General features: G+C 34.9%; 3 protein-coding genes and 1 pseudogene across 6 annotated transcripts; 2 read left to right on the forward strand and 2 right to left on the reverse strand.

Annotated features, from left to right (window-relative positions):
* Window positions 1-4,341: 4,341 nt before the first annotated feature.
* On the forward strand, window positions 4,342-6,611 carry LOC111312029 (BAHD acyltransferase DCR-like). The gene has a single exon (XM_022911943.2). The coding sequence runs from the start codon at window positions 4,786-4,788 to the stop codon at window positions 6,181-6,183; it is 1,398 nt and encodes a 465-aa protein (XP_022767678.2). The 5' UTR covers window positions 4,342-4,785; the 3' UTR covers window positions 6,184-6,611.
* A 591-nt stretch (window positions 6,612-7,202) lies between these two features.
* LOC111312028 (sulfoquinovosyl transferase SQD2-like) lies at window positions 7,203-11,950 on the reverse strand. Of its 3 annotated transcripts, none has more exons than XM_089762358.1 (11): window positions 11,457-11,945; window positions 11,033-11,099; window positions 10,551-10,621; window positions 9,697-9,814; window positions 9,508-9,617; window positions 9,280-9,335; window positions 9,107-9,190; window positions 8,615-8,702; window positions 8,454-8,531; window positions 8,207-8,263; window positions 7,203-7,910 (listed from the first exon to the last, which is right to left on the reverse strand). In XM_089762358.1, exons 1-11 carry the CDS (start codon window positions 11,816-11,818, stop codon window positions 7,415-7,417), a joined length of 1,587 nt encoding a protein of 528 aa, XP_089618484.1. In that variant the 5' UTR covers window positions 11,819-11,945; the 3' UTR covers window positions 7,203-7,414. The 3 variants fall into 3 exon arrangements, with proteins under 3 accessions (XP_089618484.1, XP_022767676.2, XP_089618489.1); XM_022911941.2 differs by having other exon boundaries at window positions 9,508-9,581; window positions 11,457-11,942; XM_089762363.1 differs by lacking the exon at window positions 8,207-8,263 and having other exon boundaries at window positions 11,457-11,950.
* Window positions 11,951-14,751: 2,801 nt separating this feature from the next.
* Window positions 14,752-16,811, forward strand: LOC111310650 (uncharacterized). The gene has a single exon (XM_089761434.1). It carries the CDS (start codon window positions 16,296-16,298, stop codon window positions 16,683-16,685), a length of 390 nt encoding a protein of 129 aa, XP_089617560.1. The 5' UTR covers window positions 14,752-16,295; the 3' UTR covers window positions 16,686-16,811.
* A 3,050-nt stretch (window positions 16,812-19,861) lies between these two features.
* Window positions 19,862-23,870, reverse strand: LOC111312031 (uncharacterized; annotated as a pseudogene). Its single transcript, XR_016327288.1, has 8 exons — window positions 23,843-23,870; window positions 23,665-23,790; window positions 23,524-23,573; window positions 23,385-23,434; window positions 22,966-23,060; window positions 22,520-22,580; window positions 20,531-20,583; window positions 19,862-20,060 (listed from the first exon to the last, which is right to left on the reverse strand). The product of XR_016327288.1 is annotated as an uncharacterized LOC111312031 (transcript).
* Between the last annotated feature and the right edge of the window lie 575 nt (window positions 23,871-24,445).

Raw genomic sequence — 24,445 nt, forward strand, 5'->3', positions numbered from 1 at the left:
ATCAGATTAGCAAGAGAAAAAACAAAAAAGCAGAGATTTTGTTTAATAATTGGGTAAAGATTCTTAGCTTTTTGGCCTGAGATGACTAGGCTAGGGTTTAATTTTCCTGTACAGGGTGATAGTTTTAGAGATGATTATACAATGTTTATGCGTAATGTGTGGGCCTAACCTTCCAAAATGACCTGTCCAGCTCATTTTTCTTCCTGGGGAAGTTTGTCAACGGCTGATTTGACAGTTTCTTCTAATATGCATGAATGATGAATGTAGAATTACATTTGACCTACGTCGTTCATTTGATCAATATGCCATAAAATATATCCAGATCCTTTCATTCGATTGGTGCTGGTTTAGTTCCATTCCCTTTGCCATAGGTTTATTGACACGTATTAACTCATTCATATATTTTTAAATCGAATAGTTTTGGAAAAAATTTCGTATTGCAGTTATATGTAACATGAGATTTTGACAGATGGAAGATATTTTACCGACATTACATAATCGTTACACAGGAAAAATAAAAAACCTTTCTTTCTCTTCTGTCTTTCTAATTAGCAGTCTAGGAAGCTGCGCGAGGATTTGCCACCATTGGTAGAAACTGTATTAAATTTTGTAGGTCACCTATCTCAAATGGTTAGATAACAACAACAGACAACGTAGTGTCGTCCGGTTCATCTCAGGTCCTTATCACTAATGTTAGCTATGGAGGCATGATTTGTCACATAAGATTGTTTTCATGTATTTATTTTTATTGATTTCTTTAAGATATCTTAATAAATTCAAAACAAGAACCACACATGACACATTCGATGTATCAAGCCTTTTCTCACTTGTAAATTACTAGTTGTTATCTCAATCTCAATCAAATGAAGCCAACTTTTTTCTTTTCAATTCTGAAGAGTTTCACATCATGAAGGAAAATGATATATAAAAATTGCCAGTCAAAAGAAGCCACTGATACTTCAGCCTGACAATTAAATAGGAGTAGTGATATCATGAGATGTGGTTTAGTTGCTTTATGGTGTTTGTTTGCTGTTTAGCTTATTTTCCAAGCGCATGGAATTTTTTATTTGTATAGATAGCTATGGGGGTGGTTCTTGGATTATGTTTGCAATTGTCTGGCCTGCATTGAGATGCTGATCAGGATATGTTGTGAAAAGTGAATATGATTTTTCTTTGAAATTAAGATTGTAGAATTTTAAAAAATAATATTTTCATAATAAATTTAAAACTGTAGAATTTTTAAAAAAATAATTCTTTTTATAATAAAATTATATTTTTTTTATCTTAAAAACGTAATGTATATTGATTTTGCTGAAATCCTTTGAGTAGCATTTTTTTATCTTTGTATTATAATATATTTTCAACAAATACTAAGTTTTTAATTTTAAAAACATAATTTATGTCAAAACTATAAAATTTTGAAAAATAATTTTTCTAATAATATATTTTAAATAAAAATTATGTTTGTAATCTTACAAATATAGTTTTTTTAATTATAAAATTTAAAAAAATTCTCATAATATACTTTCAACAAAAATAATAACGTCTATTTCAAACTGGAAAAGGAGAATCTTAGTTTAGAGTAAGAAGAGCAGCGGCATTTGTTTAGCTCGGACTTTAGTTTCAAATGTGATCATGAACCAAAGAAATTGAACGAAGAAGAATCAGTGGAAGCCAAGCTTTCGAATTGGTAGTCTTCAACAGAAACTATATACATTTCAAAAAGAGTAGCACTTTCGATGCTAGTACATCAGAGAGAAGCATGTCACAAGGATCAAATTCACTGAGGAGCCCTGAAGATAGACCCACTTTTGGTGCATTAACTCTTGAAGAGATCATCAAGAAGTCTTCAGCATCTTCTTCACGTACGATGTCTCCAAGTAGAAGTCCAGATGAGATGCCCATAATTGGAACCGTTGGGACCTAGTTGAATCATGTGAGCAACACCAAGGAATCTGACTCAGCTACTTCTTTCAAAGTGAATTGGCATTCTACACCATTTGAGACATGGTCGGAGAAAGCTTTAAATAAAAGTTTTTTTTTAATAATAGGAAGAACTGAAAGACTACCTTTTTTTTTTTTACGGAAGAAGCTGTCTTTGCATTTCCTAGCTTTGAATAAAAGTTTTTTTAACAATAAGAAAAAAAAATACTAAGTTAAAAAAAAAACGTAATCTTTCTTTGCATTTTCTAGTATTTTTACTAGTTTTTTGTTTTTATTTTGAAAATGAAAAAAAAATCACATATATTTTCTTGTAATATTAGGACTTAGAAGACTAATAAAGATTATTAAAAAAACCTTTCTTTGTAATATTAGTTTGAAGGTGCAATTAAGCGAGAATAATATGGAAAAAAAAATTTTAATCTAAAATTATGTCAAGGGAGAGATTTTATTTTTTTGCTTACTTTCATCTTTTTTATATTGTTGGGATTATAAAATTTCAGATTGAAAGAAAATTTCTTACCAAATTAAAGAATTAATTTATCAAAAAGTTAAACTCCAGAAAAAAAAATTTCAATTCCGTAAACTAAACCTCCTTTTTCATATGATTTAAAAGAAAAAGGCTCCTTTTTTATTATTGGAAAAAAGAAAGGGAGAGAAAGAGTGGGTAAGTCCTTCAATCACTATACTTTGGACTTTGGAACAGCTTTAGAATTTTCATGAAAGAGTAGCTTAAAATGTGATCCATACGTTTTGTTTCCTTACTTGCTTTATTAATCAATAAACAAAATGGTAAAGAGCTCCATGCCAAATCCACCAGCAAAGGTTCTTATGTGAAGTGGCCCCTTCTAAAACAATGAATTATGTTGCCGTCCGTATGCAAACTAGGTGTTGTTAAGGTCTCTCATGGAAGAGCCAAACCTGTGGCAGTAGGAGCTTGAATCGATAGGTTTGGCGAGCTATGTGCCGGTAGATGAGTCCCTTATTTTAACAGAACCGTCAAACAGGAAGCAAAGATGTCAAAAAACTGAACAGGGTCGACAACAGGTTGAGATTATAAAAGTGCATTTACAGTCCAAAGAATTTCCCCTGTTAGTTTTCCTGCGAGTGGACAAAGTTGAGGTTGTTAATTCTCGGTGAGTATGAACTACAATTAGTACTATTGCAAGAATTGTTCTGAATTAAGCATTGAAAAATGTAAAAATCATTTGCTTCACGTTTAAAATGATCCTGTAGTGACTCTATAGTCAAAGCAATTAGGCTTGGGAGCAATTTCTTGGCAAGGGTAACATCCTAGCTCATGAGCTTCGCGGATATGTCTGGTTCAATTCGAGCTTTCTCAGAACCAGAACTGAAATTGTAGCACATGCGGAAAATTTTGTGGTCCTTCGCAGGATTGTGTAACAAACCAGCGCAAAAATTTTTTATGATTAATGCCTTAAGTTAATGACAATGAGTCAATGACCTCATTTTTGTATTTTTCTTTACTTTATGATGACCTTTTTTCCCATTTCATAATCATTATGTCAACATCTTTGCAGAATCCCAAGTTTGTTTCAGTTAATCTGAAGAAAATACCAGTTAGTATGCTTTGGACAGATGGGTTTTTGGGAAAAAAAAAAAAAAAAAGAGAAAATTCCAATTATTTGGTTTTGATGAATTGAGATTTTCAATGTGAAAAAAAAAAAAGGTTTGGTGAGTTAAAGTATTCATGAAAAGACATGTCTCGTTGGTTTAATCAGTAGCATAATAATTTCATGAAAGAAAGTAGTTGATCTTCCAAGAAACATGTGGAAAAAATGTGAGCCTTAGACAATTATAGGATGGAGTTAGACAAAATTAATGATTTTTTATACTAAAATCATTTTTCTTCTTTGCAACTGATAGATGATTGCGAAACCATGGTGGTCACGGAACATGTTAATTCTTACACCTCTTTAATGCTCGTTTCGATTGTTCAAACAATTTAACAAAACAAAACAGCTGGATAACACAACATTTTTTCCCCAATGTCCCTTAAAAACTACATAAATATTAAAACCTGTAAACATTAGTTTGAGGACATTAGCTGAACAACTCAGGCAAGACAGCAGACATTACATATTGTGAAAGAACATACTAGGAAACTGGTTTTGGTACAAAACCTCCCCAAGAATGAACTAAATAATTGGCAACTGCAGTTTTTAAGAATTGATCTGAATCCTAAAGCCAAAGGGTTCCTGCACACATCTAGGAACTAGAAAGTATAGTGAAACCCATGGAAAAAAACGGAAAAAAAGGTACAGCAAGTCTCGAGAATTAGCAGCTATAAAAGGATTCAGAATCTGACTTTCGCAGGAAAAACATAGACTTGCTGGACTCCTATTAAAGCTTCTTTATTTAGTTCCCTGACAATGGCTGACATACAAGAAAAGAATATAAATACAGTGGCGGATCAAACTTCAAGTCTCAACATTAACTTCTCAAAACCGAAAAAAAAAAAACTCCCTTCACCACTCCAAAGTTCAACTTTCTCTTGCCACGTCCCTGTATGCCTTTCTCTCTCTTACATATATCTTCTCCGTTTGATAAAATGATAAAATATCCATAACATAAACAAATGGATATAGTGAGAAGACAGCCAAAAAAAAAAAACAAACAAACAAAGGCAAAGAAACAACCACCACGAAACTACCACCTCTTTTTCTTTTAAGTTCATGAACCCAATTCCTTTCCTCCTCCTATATAAACCCTTTTCCTTCTTCCTTCTTTCCTCACTCCCTCGCTCCCCTTGTTCTCTACTGATAAGCTAAAACGAAAGGAAAAAAAAAAAAAAAAAACAAGAAAAACCCTTCGAAGATCACCATGCCTTCTTCTTCAGTTACTCTTATTTCCAAATGTACGATTTTCCCAGACCAAAAATCCGACATCAAATCCTTAAAGCTCTCAGTTTCAGACATCCCTATGCTTTCCTGTCAGTACATTCAGAAAGGAGTTTTGCTGACGTCTCCACCCTTTTCCTTCGACGACCTTGTGGTTTTCCTCAAACAATCTCTTTCCACTACTCTCTCTTACTTCCCTCCTTTAGCCGGTCGTCTCACGACCGACCCTGACGGTCACTTGCACATCACGTGCAACGACGCCGGCATCGACTTTCTCGTAGTGAAATCTCCTAAACTTTCCATCCACGACATTTTGTTCCCCGGCGATGTCCCTGATTGTGTCAAGGAGTTTTTCACTTTTGACAAGACAATTAGTTACTCTGGCCATTTCAAGCCGTTAGCTGCGGTTCAGGTAACCGAGTTAGTCGACGGGGTTTTTATTGGGTGCACAGTGAACCACGCTGTGACCGATGGGACTTCATTTTGGCACTTTTTCAATACCTTTGCTGAGATTTCTAAAGGAGCATCAAAAATATCGAAATCTCCCCATTTTTGTCGTAACACCGTGTTTAATTCTCAAGCCGTGCTTAAATTCCCACCTGGCGGACCCACCGTTACTTTCGCCGGCGACGAGCCTTTGAGGGAAAGGATTTTCCATTTCAGCAGAGAAGCAATTCTAAAACTTAAATATAGAGCTAATTACGGTTGTTTATTAACTAAACAAATGAATTCCGAAGTTTTAGGGAAACTCTGTAATGACAGTTGGAAATCCGTTAACGGAGAAACTAACGGTACGCTGAGAAACAGTAATGATGAGATTTCGTCTTTCCAATCGCTTTGTGCTCAGCTTTGGAGGTCGGTGACTCGAGCCAGGAAATTGGAGCCAACCAAAATTACGACGTTTAGGATGGCGGTGAATTGCCGGCACAGGTTGGACCCAAAGCTTGAGCAGTACTATTTCGGAAACGCGATTCAGAGTATTCCGACTTTTGTTCCAGTCGGTGAGTTGCTGGCCAAGGACTTGAGCTGGGGCGCCGATCTGCTTCACAAAAACGTGGTGGCGCACGAAGATGATACGGTACGGAGAGGTGTAGCGGATTGGGAAAAGCAGCCGAGGTTGTTTCCGTTGGGGAACTTTGACGGTGCATCACTCACCATGGGAAGTTCTCCTAGATTTCCAATGTACAATAATGATTTTGGGTGGGGCCGACCTTTGGCGGTGAGGAGTGGTAGGGCCAATAAATTTGATGGGAAGATCTCAGCCTTTCCTGGGCGAGAAGGGAATGGGAGCGTTGACTTGGAGATTGTTTTGGCGCCAGATACCATGGCGGGGCTTGAATGCGACGGCGAGATTATGCAGTATGTATCAGAAATCGTGTGAGTGGTACACTGTAGTGAAACCTCTTTTTTATGTGGGGGGAACCCAGGTGGCGATTTAGGATTGGCGATTACTTGTTAAACCATGATCCAAATCTTGGGTTTGAGAAACCGTGATCTTTGGACGGTTGTGATTTCATTTGTGTAAATCATAAGAGCTAAAGAGGCAACGTTATGGCTACTTTTACCACAAAGTTCGCATGTTGGGTTATGTACGTGAAAGCTTCATATTCCACGTGACGAAATCAAAGCAAACTTTTTTTTTTTTTTTACTATTTTTCTTTTCCTTTCCGATATAAAGGCATGTGTGAATTTTCTAATCATAATTAAGTTTGCCCAACAAATAATTTAGGAAATAGAAAAAGAGAGAAAAAATGGTTCGACTGTTTAAAATGAAGTATCCCACTTCTTTAAAGAAATGTTTTTAATCTTCACTCAATTTGTCAACAATCTAATCAAGTGTCATATACAAATCAAATGGAGTTATTGGATCGAGTAGTTGAGAAAGACTAGAGTGAAAAAAAAATTGTAATTAGATTTCAGAAATCATAGAAATTTTTTAATAAAATACTGAACTTCAACTATGGAATAAAAGTCGAACAGGTATGCTTTAGCGTTTAGTGCTCTGCCATGATTAATTATTAATTAATGATACTATAGACTTGATCACTTTGCAACTGGCAGTCTCAGCAACAGCAACTTTCAATGGTGAACTTTCAAATTGAAATGGAATGATTCAGCTGTTTCGGTTATCTTCCAAACCACGTGTAAACAACAAAGGAAGAAAAATGTTGAAGGGCAGGTTATCTTCCAAACCCTAGGTAAACAAGATATTGTGAAAGGCCTTCCAACTTCCAACTCTCAAGGTTATGTCTACTTGCACTTTATAACTTGCTTGAAGTTGAAAGTATGTTTTGCAGGGAAACCAAAATAAAGAGATTCATGGAAAATTTTAGTTTGTTAATGGAAGTTCACATAAAACCTTCATACAATACAATGACCATACTATTTTAACCCCCAAGATTTTCAAAACCAATGGCGTTCATACCACTGTAAACTTCCATTCCAATCATTTCAAGTCCAAAATATACAACAAATAAACATACTTCCAAAAAAAAAAAAAAAATCATGCATACCGTATAAGAGCCTCTTTGAAGCACAGAACAAGTTTGGGATCCCTATCAAAATGCTATTTCCTCTAATTCTACCAAGCCAACCTATGTAATATATCCAAATCACCTGTAGTTGACTTCTGGGGATGGGAAAAGGCATTTTGCCAGCCATTGCAGAGGTCTCAGTAGCTGTGCTCTCTTCTTCCGCCAAAACCAAATGGCAGCGTTGTACTGTTCATTGCGTATCTTCTTGGTGGACGCTTTCCAATCATACTTCTCCATTTCTTCACGTGCAGCTTTGCCAATGGTTCCTCTCAGTTCCTTATTTTGTAACAGGGGCTCCAGTTTGCTCAAACAGTCCTCAAGATCTCCAGGATTAAAGAGAAAGCCAGTTTTGCCCTCCTGGTCTGCAGGAATTATATCTGGGATTCCCCCAGCACGAGCACCCACCACAGGGATTCCTGAAGACATTGCCTCCAAAACAACAAGTCCGAGTGTCTCAGATTCCGAAGGCATCACAAACACATCCCCACTAGCATATGCCTGAGAGAGCTCTTCACCTTGTAACATTCCAGTAAAAACTGCAGGCATACCTGAAAACAATTTCTCTAGCTCTTCCCTGCAAAGAAGAGATCATATATTTTTTAAGAGACAAGAACAAATTTTTGCATGATCTTACATCTCCTGATCCAACTTCTGTCATTTGCTACATGAGACTATTACTGAGGAAACAATTCAGGTTAACAATCACTTAGTGGAAATCATATCCCTGAAATTGGTGAGACCAGATTAAAGCATTTGTTGAACCACTTAGGGCATTCTCAGTGAGAGTATGGTATTCGATCTGACCCATCTAATACAAGATATAGATATTCTTCTAGAGTAGGTTAAGTTCATGAGCATCACATCAATTACCTGTATGGTCCATCCCCAATAAAAGCAATCCTTGCTTCTGGAAGTCTGTCCATAACGCTGTTAAATCATATGTTCCCAATGTTAAAAATTTTCAAAATTCATCAACTGAAAGGAAAAAATGTTCGCAATGAAAATTTGACATAACTCCATTGGATTGTTGTTTACAGCTATGACATGGTATTATGTTTTAGTAAATATATAAAGGAAGATATTAGCAACAAATTTTCATGCAATTCATAAATGGTACCTTTTGAGGAAATCCAAACTCTTTTCAACTCCAAGCCGCCCAACATGAATTACCAATGGTCTCTCTGGTTCACCATTGCTGTACAAAGCAAAAATATATAGCATTAAATTACTCCTCTGTAATTAAGGAGAGAGGAACAAAATAAAGGATAAGTGGAGCACCTCAATCTTAACCGCATTTCATGAGAGCAATATCGAGGGTGGAAGCTTTCAGAATCCACACCCTTGTTCCAAAGACGAATCTTATTAGCTGAAAGTATTGATAAATGAAAAGCAGGTTAGTTTAGGGTTCAGCTATCTATAGATATCATCAGCAGGCCAGCATCTGTAGAAGGGAAATAAGAGAACAAATCCCGGAGCTTAGCTCAGTTGGTTCATGTAGCCACCCATAATAGGTGACATCCAGCAAGTCTGGGGTAGCAAGTATGGGGTTCGAATCCCAGCACCTGCAACCCCTTCCCTAATCCTCAGGCTACAGCCTCCTATGTACCAAAAAAAAAAAAAAAAAAAGGAGAACAAATAAAGCACAAGATGCATTTATCACACTGGAGCAAGCAATGGAGATAGGAAATTGATTAATGCAAAAAACACATGGCTTAGCATTGTACTAACAACCAAGTTAAATTGATTAATGTAAAGAATGTCTATGTTTACCTGCAGTTACCCTAGCCTCTTGGAGATCCCTCCCAATAGCAGCTGATGGAACCAGGGTAAGATCAGCTGCTCTGTGAAGAAATTCTGATAAGAAAGAGCGCAAAAGCTGTCATTACTCAGACTTTGGCATGAAAACTAGCTTAAAAGGGGGGAAAAGAAAAGGTCTTACATACTTAATATCAACCACATAGGTTTCACCAACCAACTAAATGTGTATCTTGGGATATACCTGTAGAATAAAAGAAATTTTAGATTTGGGGTCGGGTCCATATAACAGTTCATGTTGTCTTGAACCTGGAATGATAAACCTTCCAAGAAGCAGCATATAATTTTCTGGGTATCATTGTTGAAGGAGTAACATGAAGGATTTATCTGGTGAATCAAAGAAGAATCGAACTCACACTGGAACATGGGTGTGGTAAGACATCACTATGGGTACACATAGTAGTTTTGCAATAATGAGAGCACCAAAAACCTGCAATGCAGTCCACAACAGCCAGGAATGTATCTCCTATCACTCATTAACTTTTCACTTGAAAGAAATCATAATAATTTATCAAGAGCTCAAATAGCAGCAATTAGAAGTGTACCATGATCCCAGGTGAAGAGGCATGTATTATATCAGGCTTAAACCGTGCAACTTCTGAAATTATTCTTGGACTGAGTGCCAAGGAAAGGGGCACTTTCTGGTACCAAGGACAGGGGAAACTGCAATGAGGAAGAAAAAGATGTATTAAAAAAAAAAAAAACAGCATAGGTACGAATATCCAAAGAATACGCTAATGAAATAGTAAAAACATACAGTTATTTCAACCAGTTCAACAAGCCAGATGGTAACTTCAAAACAAATTGAAAAAGGACCAAAACAAGATTGAAATTGAGGAACGTAAACTAAGATTACTTGACGGTGATGGAAAGAATTTATACTTGATATAACATAAGAATGTTGAGCATAACATATATCTTCACAGAAGAAAAGTGCTTAACATCTTTCATGGACCAGGCTATCAGAATCCTTGGGGTTAAAGACATGGACACTAAATCAATTGTAAGTAGATGACACACAACTAAGATCTAACTAATAGTCATTTCAACCATGTCTTCTACTTTATGGGATTGATAACATTGTTTGATTTATCTACCAACCCTTTCTGGTGTTTATAAGCCTAAGAATGCTTTGTCAATAGTAACTTTTGTAGGGTTTAAAAAATGAATCACCTCTGACTTTCAACATCTTAGAATGCAATCAAAGGTGAAGCAGCTAGTATTTTGTTGCTTCTAAATAAACCCTCTATTTTCAGTTCTAGATAATTTTGCCTAGGAAAGCATGTTGAAATGTAAGTTAACATCAAGCAAATTTGAAATTTTGAAAAGCATAGGTAAGAACAAAAAGGAAATGATGTGGAAGCATAGTACAAACTAGAATTTTGTTGATTACACCAACCTTCTTGATCCAATCAACTTCGCTCCATAGAACTCCTGCGGGACCCCTTCATGTGTAGTTACAACCATTACCTATTAGGACCAATACCCTTATTGTTAGTTCGTCATTTGAAAACGTTTCTGCAAACTATAGGAGACTGATGGCCAAAACTTTTAGCTGGTTTGGTTATGAACTGTTAACTGAGAATGAACTTAAGCTAAAGCGGTATTTGTACAGCCTGCATAGTTGTTTGAACATTATTCCTCCAACATTACTACTGTCAACTAGAAATCACTTGAGTCAAATCAAAAGCTAATGAAATCAACTCTTAAAAATTGTATAACATGGGCCGGTAAGCAATCTGACCCCCACCCAAATGTTTAAGCTTCTTAAAATGCAATGGGGCTTAGACTAAGCTCATGGCAAATCATTTAAAGGTACTTCCATAAACATCATTAGCTAACAAATAAATAAGCACAACTGCAGACATATAATGAGCATACCTCATCTCCCATTTCCCGTAAATATCTTATAAAATTCTGGAACCTGTTTTTATACCCTGATACATATCTGCAAAAGGGAAACAAATGCATTCAGTGAGTCCCAAGTTTTTACATTTTAACAGAGTAGGTAACAAATAGACCAAGATCATGTAACTTATATCGGAGACATCAGCAAAGATCTAAATTTTGACATAATTGACAGCTGGCGTATCACAAAGGCGATTGCCACAAAGATAACAACGTGAAATGTACCTCTAAATTACTAATAACATCAATTAACACCCAAAGAATAACAATGATAAAGCTGTTACTGAAAAAGGTTTCAAATTTAACAGCAAAGAGTACATGAATCAAACATAAGAAGAAAAGGGTATCCTCAAAAATAGTTATACCAAGCAAAGAAAGCAAACGGAGAGAGACTCACGAGAAAGGAGAAGGCTCAACAAAAAGAGCAATACGACGAGGCTTGGAATTGTTCTCAGAATCAATCAAGGGAGGCCTTTCCTCTTCCCCATCTTCTTCTCTCACCTCTGTAATAGCCATTTTACTTGCTCTAACAACCGCTATCCCTCTATTCCTCTCACTCTTCAACCTTAGAGGCTCAGGAAAACGTCTTTGTTTACAAATCAGGCAAATGGGTATTGTAGACAAAGAATAAAAAGGCAAAACTTTAACAGAATTGGGAGGGTATAAAGTAAAAGAAGAAGAATAACTTGGAGGGTAAGCAAAGAAAGGAGGAGGATAGAGAAAAGGATTTATTGAGAGAGAAGAAGAAGAAGGAGACATGATGTAGTAGTGTATAAAAATTATAGCGGGAAGGTGTTGAGTCGGTACTTTGAACAAGTGAGTTAAGAAAAAAAAATCTTTTGATTGATTATTATGGAATAGAAGAATTGATAAAGGAATATAAGGGGCCTATGGAATATGCAGAGAATGGATATTCTCTTAAAGGGCAGACAGGAGTATCGAAGGAAAGCTCACTGAGAATATGCTTATTGGCTAAATGGCAGAAACCTACGGAAGCTTAGACAAAAAAAAACTAAATGATTGTTCCTTTGGTGATGAAAAAATTATTAAAAATTTTTTCAAGCTCAAGATAATACCAAGAGGCTTTGTCATTGATATTTTTACTGCAATGGTAATTAATTTCATTGGGTGCATTTTTGGAATTCGTTGGGAACATGTGATAAAATGCGTAGCAATTGCTTGTCTCTATTAAGCATAAAGGCTCACACTTTCCATGCAAAGGTCTTGCTTCATTATCCTCAAGGAGTCATATAGCTAAAGTAGTACCACAAATTGGCTTCTTTAGTGATGATACAGCCCTTTCCTGCCTGTCCTTTTTTTCACTAGAATCAAAGAATTTTGTTTCGATATACATGGAATATGACCCCATAAATTATTCAATTTTGATTCTTTGCATTCTCTTCATTGGCAATATATAATATCAGAGCATTTTGGTACAGCAATAGCTCGTGGTTGTGGTTGGCTGTCATGAGTTGGTTTGAAGACTTTTTGGAAGTAAAACTTGAAACTAACCTACCTGTCAAGATATGGCGATTTCTGGTTGACTAAGGTTACAACAATTCACTGTTAAAATTAACATGACTAATGTCATTATCAAACATTTGACAAGTCAATGTAAAACATGAGATTGCTTGATGGATATATTGATCTGAAGTCTATTGTCATCTTTGCAATGGATTAGTCACCTAGCTCATACATTAATTATAAACATCTAAAACAAATTAAGGAGATTTCTTTTAAATGGACATTGCTTGATCTCATAGATTATTTCATAAGTAATTGAGTTAGATACCCATTTTACTTACTGATACCATGCAGCTTTTGGTTTTTTTTTTTTTTTTTGGCCAGAGCTAAAAAAGGATATTTTGAACTGTATAAACTGTGGAGATCTTGACATATTCCATGAATATACTTTCCTTTGCATGCTTTAACACTTATCTGGTGGGTCACAAGCTAATGGTTCAGTTCAAATAGTATTTGTTATTTGTTGTTCAGAATAATTTATTTGCAGACCTGTCTTATTAACTGATTAATACACCTTGACACTCCCTATTAACATCAAGGAAAATTGATCATTTCCTGGCATTGTTCCTTTATATGCATACAAATTATGTTAGGTTCTTGTATTCTTCTTGCCAAGTTTCATAACGAAAGGATTATATGTCTCGAAGATATTTTGAAGTTTTCCTTAACAATAAAATAAAACAGTTTTTTGTTAATGAAATGAAATGGGAGTTTCATATGGGAACAATTATGAAGCAACTTGACAAATCAAGCTTGGTTTGAAGTCTTAATCATTAATTCAACGGAAAATGAGAAAGAGGATATGATGGGAATATCCTGAACCTTGGTTGTCCTGTTGGGTAACAAATGTAACTTTGATTTCTGATGGCAACATTTTTTTTTTTTTCATCAATCTTATTAGTGGCAACAAGAAAAAACAGATTGGATATGTTTTATACATTAAATAAGAATAACAAGTCTTAGCCAGATAATGGTTCAACCCAACGACCCAATCTTAAGAGGTTCAGCTTCTTGTAAGTCCAAAATACGTTTTCCCAAAATTTCATTGCCTCAAACAAAATTTATTTTGAAAAAAAACCAACCCATAACAACAAAAGAGCTTAAAAGCCTATGCCGATCCTAGCTTCAGGTCCATAAAACACCCTTCGGCTCCATTTCTTGCTTGGATTGACAAACTTTAACGCTTAAGTCTTATGTCATTAGAATCCAGCCCATCTTTTCTGGTCCTAAACTAAATGAGAGCTGGACCCTGGAAGCCTTCACCGGTCAGTGGTCAGTGGTCCCTGCTTCACTGGGACAGGAAATTTATGATGGAAAACAGGAAAAGCCAACCAGCTGAATTGGTTCCACCGGTTAGGGTTGGCAGCTCAGTCTACTACCCACTCCCAAGATTTGATCTGATTTCATAAAATTGATTTTTTTTTTAAAATTAAATTTTAAATTTGATATTAAAAAAAAATCAGATCGGATCAGTTCAAGTTTTAGATAAATTTAATCTGATCCGATTTGATATTTATAAAATTATTTTTAATTAATTATTTAATATTTTATTTATATATATTATATAATTTTATATTTATATTTTAAAAAATATTTTATTAATTTTAAGATCGAATATATTTATATAATATCAAATTAAATTGAATTCAAATATGAAAAAAAATTCAAATCAAATTGAATTTGAATAAAAAAAAATAAAAAATTTCGAATGAAATTAAATTCAAATTTTATAAATATAAAATTAAATCAAATTCAAGACAAATAAAAACTCACTTTGATTCAATTTATTATCATTGTACACCCGATAAAGACTAAGGACAACCAAAAGAAGCATTTATGAATTAGTATAATTCTTTATCTCCTGAAGGCTATGAACTACGGTTAGTTTCACGTTCAAAGCCAAGTTTCGGTCCAAAAAATTTAAGGCACAAGCCACAAATTTTCTAAATAGAGCTGAATTCCAACATATTGATTTGGACTAAAATTATTGCTTAGACAATGTTGCTTGAATGTTAATTCATACTTTATCTCACAGAAGAGAATTCAATATAACAATAATCTAAGTCTTATATTTTATAATTATAGAATTGGTTATATGAAAAATAAAAAAATAATAATAATATTAGAAATCTTCTTACATCAAACATAAGAGATATAGGACACAAAATTCTAGATATTGTTTTGGCTCTAGCCCCACTTCTTATAATTTTTTTCTTTTATTCATTTTGTTAAATATTAGGATTAGATTAGGTAAGATAGTGACTCAACCAGATTTTGCAGTCCCATTTTATGAGCCGGAAATCTAGTTGAAGAACGGCATCCAGGCTTACTAATTCTTACTGTACTGTATTTGAATGAAGGCTAGCTTAGCTCTATAATCAGGCAAATAAGTTCTCTGAATGGCCGTGTCTCACTTTTGCTGCTTTCCTTTTCATTTTACTCTGGCATTCAAAAGCTTTTTTGACCTGACTTCTTGATTACTTGACCAGGAATTGCACTCCAATAGAGATGCAAAACTGGGGCCTGGCCTTGTCATGGCTACCAGTCAAAAAAAATAAATCCCAGAAGACAGCAAAATTCGACAGAAATTTTCTTCTGTCAAAGTGGTAAAGAAAGAGGGAAAAAAAAAAAAGAGGATGGTTGACCTCATATTCACGCCAAAGCCCACACTCCCATATTCAAATAGATTCCCTCTTTTCTCTCTTCTCTTTTTCATTTAGTATCTTTTCAGAAAATGGGCCAATCTCCAGCAATTCTATTTCCAGAACAGAATCAAGATATGGCCGGCATAAGAGCAAAAAGTAGGCCCTAACAGCACCTCAAAAGCAGCGCTGATAAGAAGAGTATATATCGAGTGCTTGTCTCCTTGTGTTCCCTTCCTAGTTGTTGCTACTCTTTATTTTTGACCAACCCTGCAAACCCCTTTTCATTTTCCCTCATTGCTCTCCTTTTCCTACGTTCAAATTCTTGTATGCTCCTAACGTTCTGATTCTTACTTACTATTTATACTAAACCCCACATTAAATAAGTAGACCCACTTTTGCCTAAGTTGCTTGATCTGAGGTTCAAATTCTTCTTTTTTTTTTCCAAAAACTTTCTCCCTATATTGGAATTATGGTCCCATAGTTATGAGATAAAATGCATATGAATGTAGTTTCAATTTGGGCAATCCTGAAATCAGAATCAATGAATTATGAACCAATTATGACAAACAATGACATTCGTGTATTTGATGGTCAGTTTTGGCTTCAATAATTAGTGAAATAAACAGCAATCATGCATTCAAATGCGCCTGGTGCTTGGCTCTTGCAAGTGTGCATGTGAGTGTGTGTATATATATATATATACAAACACATGTGAAAATTGAAATGCTCTGTCTAAAAGGGCGTTGGTTAGCCAAATGTTAAAGAATTTGGGCCTGCAGTCAACTTCTTTGAACAAGAATATGCTTACTCATAAATTAATTCACCTGCCAATCACTCATTTCAATGAACAAATCCTATCCTATTCCTTGTTTCAGTATCTTCTGTTTCCTTTTCAGTTTTCACTTTGTTCACACTAATTCATCAATAAATACCCTCTAAACCTTACCAACTGCCTCTTCTTCTTTGTTCACTTAGGAGAACTCCATTCTCACTTTCCCCGTCTCTTAATCTCACCAGGAGGAACCAAAGTTTCTTCTAAAGGAACTGATCTCTTCCCAAAGTCTAGAATGTCAAGAAGAACAAGCAAGAGAGTGAGTTTCAGTCCTGACGTCAATGAAAGGCCAACCATCTTTCTGAAACATGGGGGCAGTGGCAGAACAAGAGGTAACAGAAGACAGGTCGTTGCTGGGATTTTTACGTTTAGGCTTGTCAAAAGCTCATTTTCACCAGCAAGATTGTTGAGGCGTCTTGGAGCTAAAGTTGCAACAGCTGTGCAGTTTGTATCCATTCGAAGGAAATCTTCACATAAGGTTTCTTCTTCCAATCTACCAAGGTCACGATCACTGGCTGAATCTATTGACTATCATCGTGCTGAAGCCATAGAAGATTGCATCGAGTTCTTGAACTCTTCTTCATCTTTGTCAAGATCAAACTCGGTTTCTACATGTTCTTGCTAGAATTGCAGTCCCGGGGAAGAAAACATGTAAATGAAACGGAAAACACAAGGGATTCTATATAATTCATTGATCATTTAATTTTCAATATGAGATGTAGAAAAATGCATGCAGAAAGCAATTGAATCTTACATTCTGTTTCTATTCATGACTTGAACTTGATTCAGTTTAGAAAATTAAAAGATGCAACACATGAACTTTATGCAATTTAATTAATTACGCCATAACCACTGCCTGCTTTCACTGGGCAATTAGGTGGTGATTTAGGGAGAAATCATTTGCGAACATACGTGTCAGGGAAATGAACCCTTCTATGCCTGGGCCACCGTAGAGGGTTGAGTCTGAACAAATATTCAAATTGGAAAAGTCACTGTCAGGACGGCAGCTGAAAACTCAGCCAAATATCTGCCACTTGCTTTCTCATTTATGTAGTACTTTGAACCTGAATGATACAAATTCCCCCACACCCATTTGTTCCAGAATTCAGATCATTCACACAAGATTTCTGCGTCTAGTTCAAGAAATAGTTCCAAACGCTCACGGTGTATTTAGGGAATTTCGAGTAAATTGTAATGGTTTCAAAACTCTTAGGAAGTGATTGATTTAGGAGAATTTGAGATTTTTTTTTTTAATTTTATTTGGGGAATGTGATTTTTATATTTTGTTTATAGGTATTTATTCTTAAATAATATTAGATTTCAATAATATTCAAAAGTCTCCAAATTAAAAATTTTTTTTTTTTTATAATTTTTTAAAATTTTATGAAAAAAAAAAATTGTCTCATATTTAACCCAAATATAAAATATTTTTTATTAAACAAATATTACATTTGTAATGTAGAAATGTAATTTTTAATAATATAAAGACTATTTATGACATTAAAAATATAGTATTTGTTAAATAAAATTTTTTTTGAAATTTAAAAAATAAATACAAAGTTTATTATCTATAAAGCGTCGTCTTTGATAATACAAAAATTACTTTTCTAACATAACAAACCTCATATTTATTAATGAAATAAAACCTCATTTTTTTAATAAAAAATACCATATTTCGTTGCTCCGCAGTCTTTGTATACTGGAGGAAATTAACCAATTAAAATCTCAAACAAATCAGCCAAAAGTTTTTTTGTTTTCTAGCATTTGCACCATTCTCAACGGCCTCCTTGGATTGGCAATTTCATCTGCCAAACCTTCATTGCCTTTACCTCTTGGGAAGTCTGCTAGAGATTAGCGCCCCAAGAATCCAATCAACTTCCAGTTGATTTTCCTGCCCCTTTGTTGGATAGTCCAAAGGGAATTAAAAAACTTCACTGAGAAGAGCGATGTCATCATTTGCAGATGGTATTGAAAAAATTGGACCAATCCGATCAAGAGGATTATAACCAGAGTATGTCCATGTGTTTGAATGAATCGGTCTTACCATATTCTACTCTTCTGATTGTAAAAGTCTTATAACTTATTTACAAGTTTATTTTTGTTATATTCTCAGTGCTTTGATCGCTCTTTGCAGTTAAACTCTGTTAATATGTATTTATATCAAATATGACGTTTTTATATTCAAAAATATAGTATTTATTTTTAATTTTTTTATTGTATTAAATACGACATTTTCAATATGAAAAAATCGTCATTATATTTGCTTTCGATTACGTCGTTTATATTTGTAAATTTTTTTTTCCAAATATGATATTTTTTAATATGAAAACATCGTATTAATATTAAATATTATGTTTCTGTTTTTAAAAAAAACATTATATTCAACGTTTTTATTATATTAATGTAATTTTTTTCTTTTTTTATATTTTTAATAAAAAAGTTATATTTGAATTAAAATTTTATTGATCAAATACTTCCTTATATTTAACAAAAACAATATATTTGATATAAAATAAAAGATATTATAGTAAAAAATTTTATTAAGTAATCCAATTTTTTTCAAAATCAAATGCAAAAATTTGACATTATCTTGCCAGCAAAATCATCTCTCATCAGAAATCAACACTTTTATGAAAATTGTTTTTCTTTTCGATATTTAAAATTTCACAAAACAAACAATTTAATTATAAAATGAGTTTAGCACAATGGATAAAGAGTTAAATTTTGAATAGAAATCTTAACTTTGAATCATAATTCGAATTTCCATGAAAAAGAAAAGTACTGGTTGTTTGGAACAAGATGCCGCGGAAGGACTAAGATGATTGATAGTTTGAGGGACAGACAGGCCACACCATGAGAGAGCACTCCACTTTCTTTTCTTGGAAATATAGAGAAAGAATACATAGTATGAAACAAGAACAGTAATCATTTTCTCTCCATTAATAACTGGATATTGAAGTGGATTTGTCAATTTCTTAATATGTCCATCCGTTTAAGGCAAGTAGCAGTGAAATCAAGAATCCAAAGAAAGCTTTTCAAGGTCTCGGATACCATGACTGGAAGCTTTCTTCATTTCAAGAGCTCTCTGGAAAGTTCCGTCAGCAATTTTCGGCAGAGGATATGAACGGTCAGAGTCATATCCACTTAGGTCTCCGCAAGCTAAAAATGGGATATAAACCTTAGTCGGCCCTTCCAACCATTCACTACCACAATCAGCCATTCAAACAAAGGAATTAAGAAACAATATGTATCTTTTATTAAAGAAAGAGAATTTATCCAAGTATACAAAAATCTAAGAGAATTTATCCAAGTATACAAAAATCTTAACAACTAGTATAGATTTCATACAAGTAGGAAACAGGATTCTTTGTAACTATGATGTCCACTTACCTAGATCATCTCCACCAGAGGGACTGCCCACCATTTCCAGGAGGTGATGCAAGTCTTTTGGATTGAATCCTTCAGGAGGTAAATAATTTTCACAAACTGCGAATGCCTCTGTATAAGAATAAGACAAGTATTAGCCACACACTACGACAAACAAAGCAAAACTACTTTCTACATATTGTCAATTTGTTTAGAAATTGTTGTCAAACAATAAATCCAAAGAGTGGAAAGGAAGGAGGGTAAGAACTGGACATTTCATGTAATAGTATAAATTTCCCTGTTTATACAAGGCAATATAGACTATTCCACGGGTTTCTGTCGCAATGAATGAGCCAATGTCTCAGGTATAGACTATTCCCTGTTGCAATGAATGAGCCAATGTCTTAGGTTCACTGAAAGGAGAAAAAGTAATGCGGCTATTACAGAAAACTTAAAAAATGTGAGCCAAAAAAAAATTTATATTCAAAGGGAAAAAAAAAATAAAGGATAAACCAAGTGAGCAGCCAAGGACAAGTACACGTAAGTAACAAGTACATACGTGACTCTTATCTATGCTGGAGTTTCTGCTGCTTTTTGGTTTTGAAAAAGTCACTATTGGGTAAAATAATTTCAGCTGCAGGAAAGAAGGAAAAAGTAAATGTAAAAGGAAAGGGAATTTATCCATTTAAGGAGTTGGGTACTGTAATAAGCTTTATAATTATATTAACAAGCTTAGATACTAAAGTTGAGAGGTTTTATTAATTTAGCTGGCAATACAGAAGACTTGTATCTTTTCCATGAAATATTTTTGCAACAAATTTTCCACCTTGTTTATGTACATGGGTAACAATAGTTAAACCTTGCATGAATATGCAAAATCACGAAAACTAAATCAGCAAATTTGGGGAAAAAGAAAGAAAAAATAAGATGTAAAATATGGTAGAATCATGATATTCAAGTTTAATTAATGGCAGGATCTTGTGGGAAGGACTATCTATGATGAAGGCGTTATCACAATTCACATCCATGTGCATCAAAGTTATTCACAAATCTGAGTTTCTCGTTCTAGAAGCAGGCTAATATTAGACGAATTAGAACACTTACAGCGAGTATGAGTTGGGACTGAACAGATTCATCCATGTCATGAAGACCAGTAACTGCAAATGCAGAGGCAATAAAGCAAACTTTAGAAGATTAAGGGGGCAAAAAAGAAACAACTACAATGCTATATGTTGGGAATATTGACTCAAATCCCATAAAAGATTTATTTGAGATTTGTCAGATATTACTTGATGGACAAGAAAACTTGCAAAAGAAGAATTTCAAGAGAAAGAGGATTCTTAATAGGTAAGTTTGACTTGCAAGAGAAGAATTCTAAAAGAAAAGGGATTCTTAATAGACAAGTTTGACTTACAGGAGAAGAATTCTAAGAGGAGAGGGATTCTTAATAGGCAAGTTTGTATGGTTATAAATAGGTGAAGTCTCTACAGGGTTAGGTATGAGAAAAAGATGTAAGGGAGTTGTAGGATTTTGTAGGATAGAAACCCCATAGGAGTATTAGGGCTCTACGTCTTATGGGTGTGTATATTTGTTTGTGAGTGGACTAGAAGAGACTGAGAGGGTCCACATAGGAGAGGGTCCACATAGGTATGATGTATGGGAACATATGGGTATGTGTTTGGTTGTGTTGAAAGGGTGCACAAGGGTTTGGGTTTGTGTTTGTTTAGGTTGAGAATACTTCATAGGACTAGAGGAAATTGAGAGTGTCTTATGAGTATTGATTGTTGAGTGAAGTTGATGATTTGATGTATGTTTGTAATTCTCTACAACTAGTGGATCTTTTTTCTCATCCGTGGATGTAGGTCAGTTGGACCGAACCACGTTAAATTATTCTCTTGTGTGTTTGATTTATTGTTTGATTTCGCTTCCGCTGGTGTGATTGGATTAGGGGCTTTTAGCCCAACAAATGGTATCAGAGCTGTGGTGTTCCCTAACAAGTGTTATCAGAGCTGAAAGTTCGAAACGTGAAAAGAGTCAAATGTTTGAGATGTGGGAAGAGTTGATGGTTCGAGACATGGGAAAAGTTGACAATTCGAGATATGGGAAGAGCTTGGTTTGAGATATGAGAAGAAGTAAGCTTAGAGGAGCTCGATTCAAGAGAAGAGTTCGAGTTCAAGTTTTGAGGATTGGTTTCTATGAAGCGTGAAGACACAAGAGAAGAGAAGATGATTGTGAGACTTTCAGTGCAGGTAGAGCCAAGCATGTCTAGCATGAAGATAGATGATTGATGAAATTTGAGTCAAGGTGAAGATTGTTGGGAATATTGACTCAAATCCCATAAAAGATTTGTTTGAGATTTGTTTGAGATTTGTCAGATATTGCTTGATGGACAAGAAAACTTGCAAAAGAAGAATTCCAAGAGAAAGAGGATTCTTAATAGGTAAGTTTGACTTGCAAGAGAAGAATTCTAAAAGAAAAGAGATTCTTAATAGACAAGTTTGACTTACAGGAGAAGAATTCTAAGAGAAGAGGGATTCTTAATGGGCAAGTTTGTATGGTTATAAATAGGTGAAGTCTCTACAGGGTTAGGTATGAGAAAAAGATGTAAGAGAGTTGTAGGGTTTTGTGGGATAGACACCCCATAAGAGTATTAGGGCTCTACGTCTTATGGGTATGTATGTTTGTTTGTGAGTGGACTAGAGAAGACTGATAGAGTCCACATAGGTATGATGTATGAGAACATATGGGTATGTGTTTGATTGTGTTGAAAGAGTGCACAAGGGTTTGGGTTTGTGTTTGTTTGGGTTGAGAATACTTCATAAGACTAGAGGAGATTGAGAGTGTCTTATGAGTATTGATTGTTGAGTGAAGTTGATGATTTGATGTATGTTTGTAATTCTCTACAACTAGTGGATCTTTTTTCTCATCCGTGGATGTAGGTCAGTTGGACCGAACCACGTTAAATTATTGTCTCTTGTGTGTTTGATTTATTGTTTGATTTCGCTTCCGCTAATGTGATTGGATTGGAAGCTTTTAGCCCAACACTATAAACCATAGGCTGAGAAGTTAAAAACCACAGATATTGTTTTTTACCATCAAGAGCACCGTCGCTCACAACAAGGTCAGCCTTACAGCCATCAAAATGTCTAATTACCTGCAAATGACGCAAATAAATAACAAATGACAGCATATATATATACGCATTCAACCAAAAACATAAGGTCAAGCAAATTAAACCTTAGCTCTAAACAAGTAAATCATACATATGCACCATCCATATTTTCTAACTCCCTCATGGTGATAAGCACAAACACAATGAGTATTAAGCCATCATAGATTATGCAAGTGGATCAAGGTTGACATTATCTTGCCTATAATAATTGGCTCTCTGTCCCAGTGCTTTTGGCATTCAGGCAATCTCCTAACGTGCTACCATCCAAAAAAGATAAAAGAAAGGAAATTTTCAAATTCTCATAAACTGAAAGACACGTTACAAAGAATTTATTCAAGTGAAAAAAAAAAAAAAAAAGCATCCTCACCACTTCAGCCGTTCAGGCATTAGTTATATCACCCTGCACTTGGATTACACCTTCAATTGGAGCCATTGGCTGCAATAAGAGGAAGATCACCATCCCTACAAGTTATGATGAAGTAATCTATGGTCACAACAGAAGGTAGTATTAGTATGCATAAAGATCATGGGCCTCATGTTTGAAAAAGTTTCACATTTTTACAGATAACACTGATAAAAGCAAACGAAAATGTCAGTAGCAAATTAAATTTTCTGATTGAGAAAGAACGAGCAGGCAGTGCCCGAAGACCAGACTTCAAGGTGGATGTGTCACGGGCGTCGGTCGCTCACGCAGGGTGTGACATATGCATTGGCATGCCCCATTAGATAAAGAAATAAACTTTTGAAGGCAAATAAAAACCAACAAGAAAGCAGAAAGAAACTTACTTTGAAGCAGGCGACTGCTTAGCAGGAAGATACAATTTGCAACTCAAAACCTGTCGCATTACTAGCAAGCTAGTTAATAAGGAAAAATTAGTTAAAGGTGGCTAATTGGGCTATTCTGTATTATTAAATTAGTACAAACCTGACTCCAGCTACCTGGGGCGGCACATAAATCTACCACGCGCTTTACTCCTATGAATCAAATCATAATCAAACCAGTGAAAACGATCATTTAAAGGCATTTAAAATATACTATTACCCGGTACATATTTGGAAATTTAACCTACCAAAATGTTGAATTCTTCGTCTATCTGAAGAAGCTTAAAGACACTTCGGGCACGCCAACCTTCTTCTTTTGCTTTCCGATAGCAAATATCCTGAATATCAAATAGCTTAACTTTGATATAGGCTGCTAAATCACCAAATATCCCAATAAAGAAATTAAGAAAAAAAAAACTCACCCTCTTTATCCCTGGAAACTTTACCCATGATTTCAATGGTTTACCGCTTTTATATTTTTCTACCGACAAAATTCCAGAGAAAAACTTCATAAAAGTTGGCTCGGAGCAGAACATTGAAGGGCACGGAGGAGGGCGGTGGGGAGGGGACTTTCTAAAACTCCGGAGCAGGGAAAGGGCTTGTTCGATAGCCAAGAAGTAAAATGGAGACTATGTTAAAAGTTAAAAACTCAAAACTTCGTATCTAGAAGAAAGTAACTGGGCCGACAAAAAACAAGACGACATTGGGGATGTTCAATTAGAATTATTTTCAGAAGGTCAAAGCCGTTTCATTTACTGTTCCAGTTGGGTTTTTTTCAGATTACCAGTTGTTTGTTAACGTGTGTTACGTTCAATCAGCTAGAACCCAAATTTATGTTGCATCAGAAACATCTAAGGACACCGAACCTCCCTCAGTTGCTCTGTTAAAACTCCAACATTTATAGCAAGATTCACGTAGAATCTGAGGAAGTTACAATTTCGATCTAAATTCTTGAATGCCATGTATTAGAGGTTCTATTTCACCAATACCATAAAGAAGAATGCAAATAAAGACTTTCCAAATCA

Source organism: Durio zibethinus, chromosome 1, assembly GCF_047325235.1.
Source record: "Durio zibethinus cultivar Kanyao isolate XHJ-2024 chromosome 1, ASM4732523v1, whole genome shotgun sequence".
In the NCBI taxonomy this organism is placed as follows: Eukaryota; Viridiplantae; Streptophyta; class Magnoliopsida; order Malvales; family Malvaceae; genus Durio; species Durio zibethinus.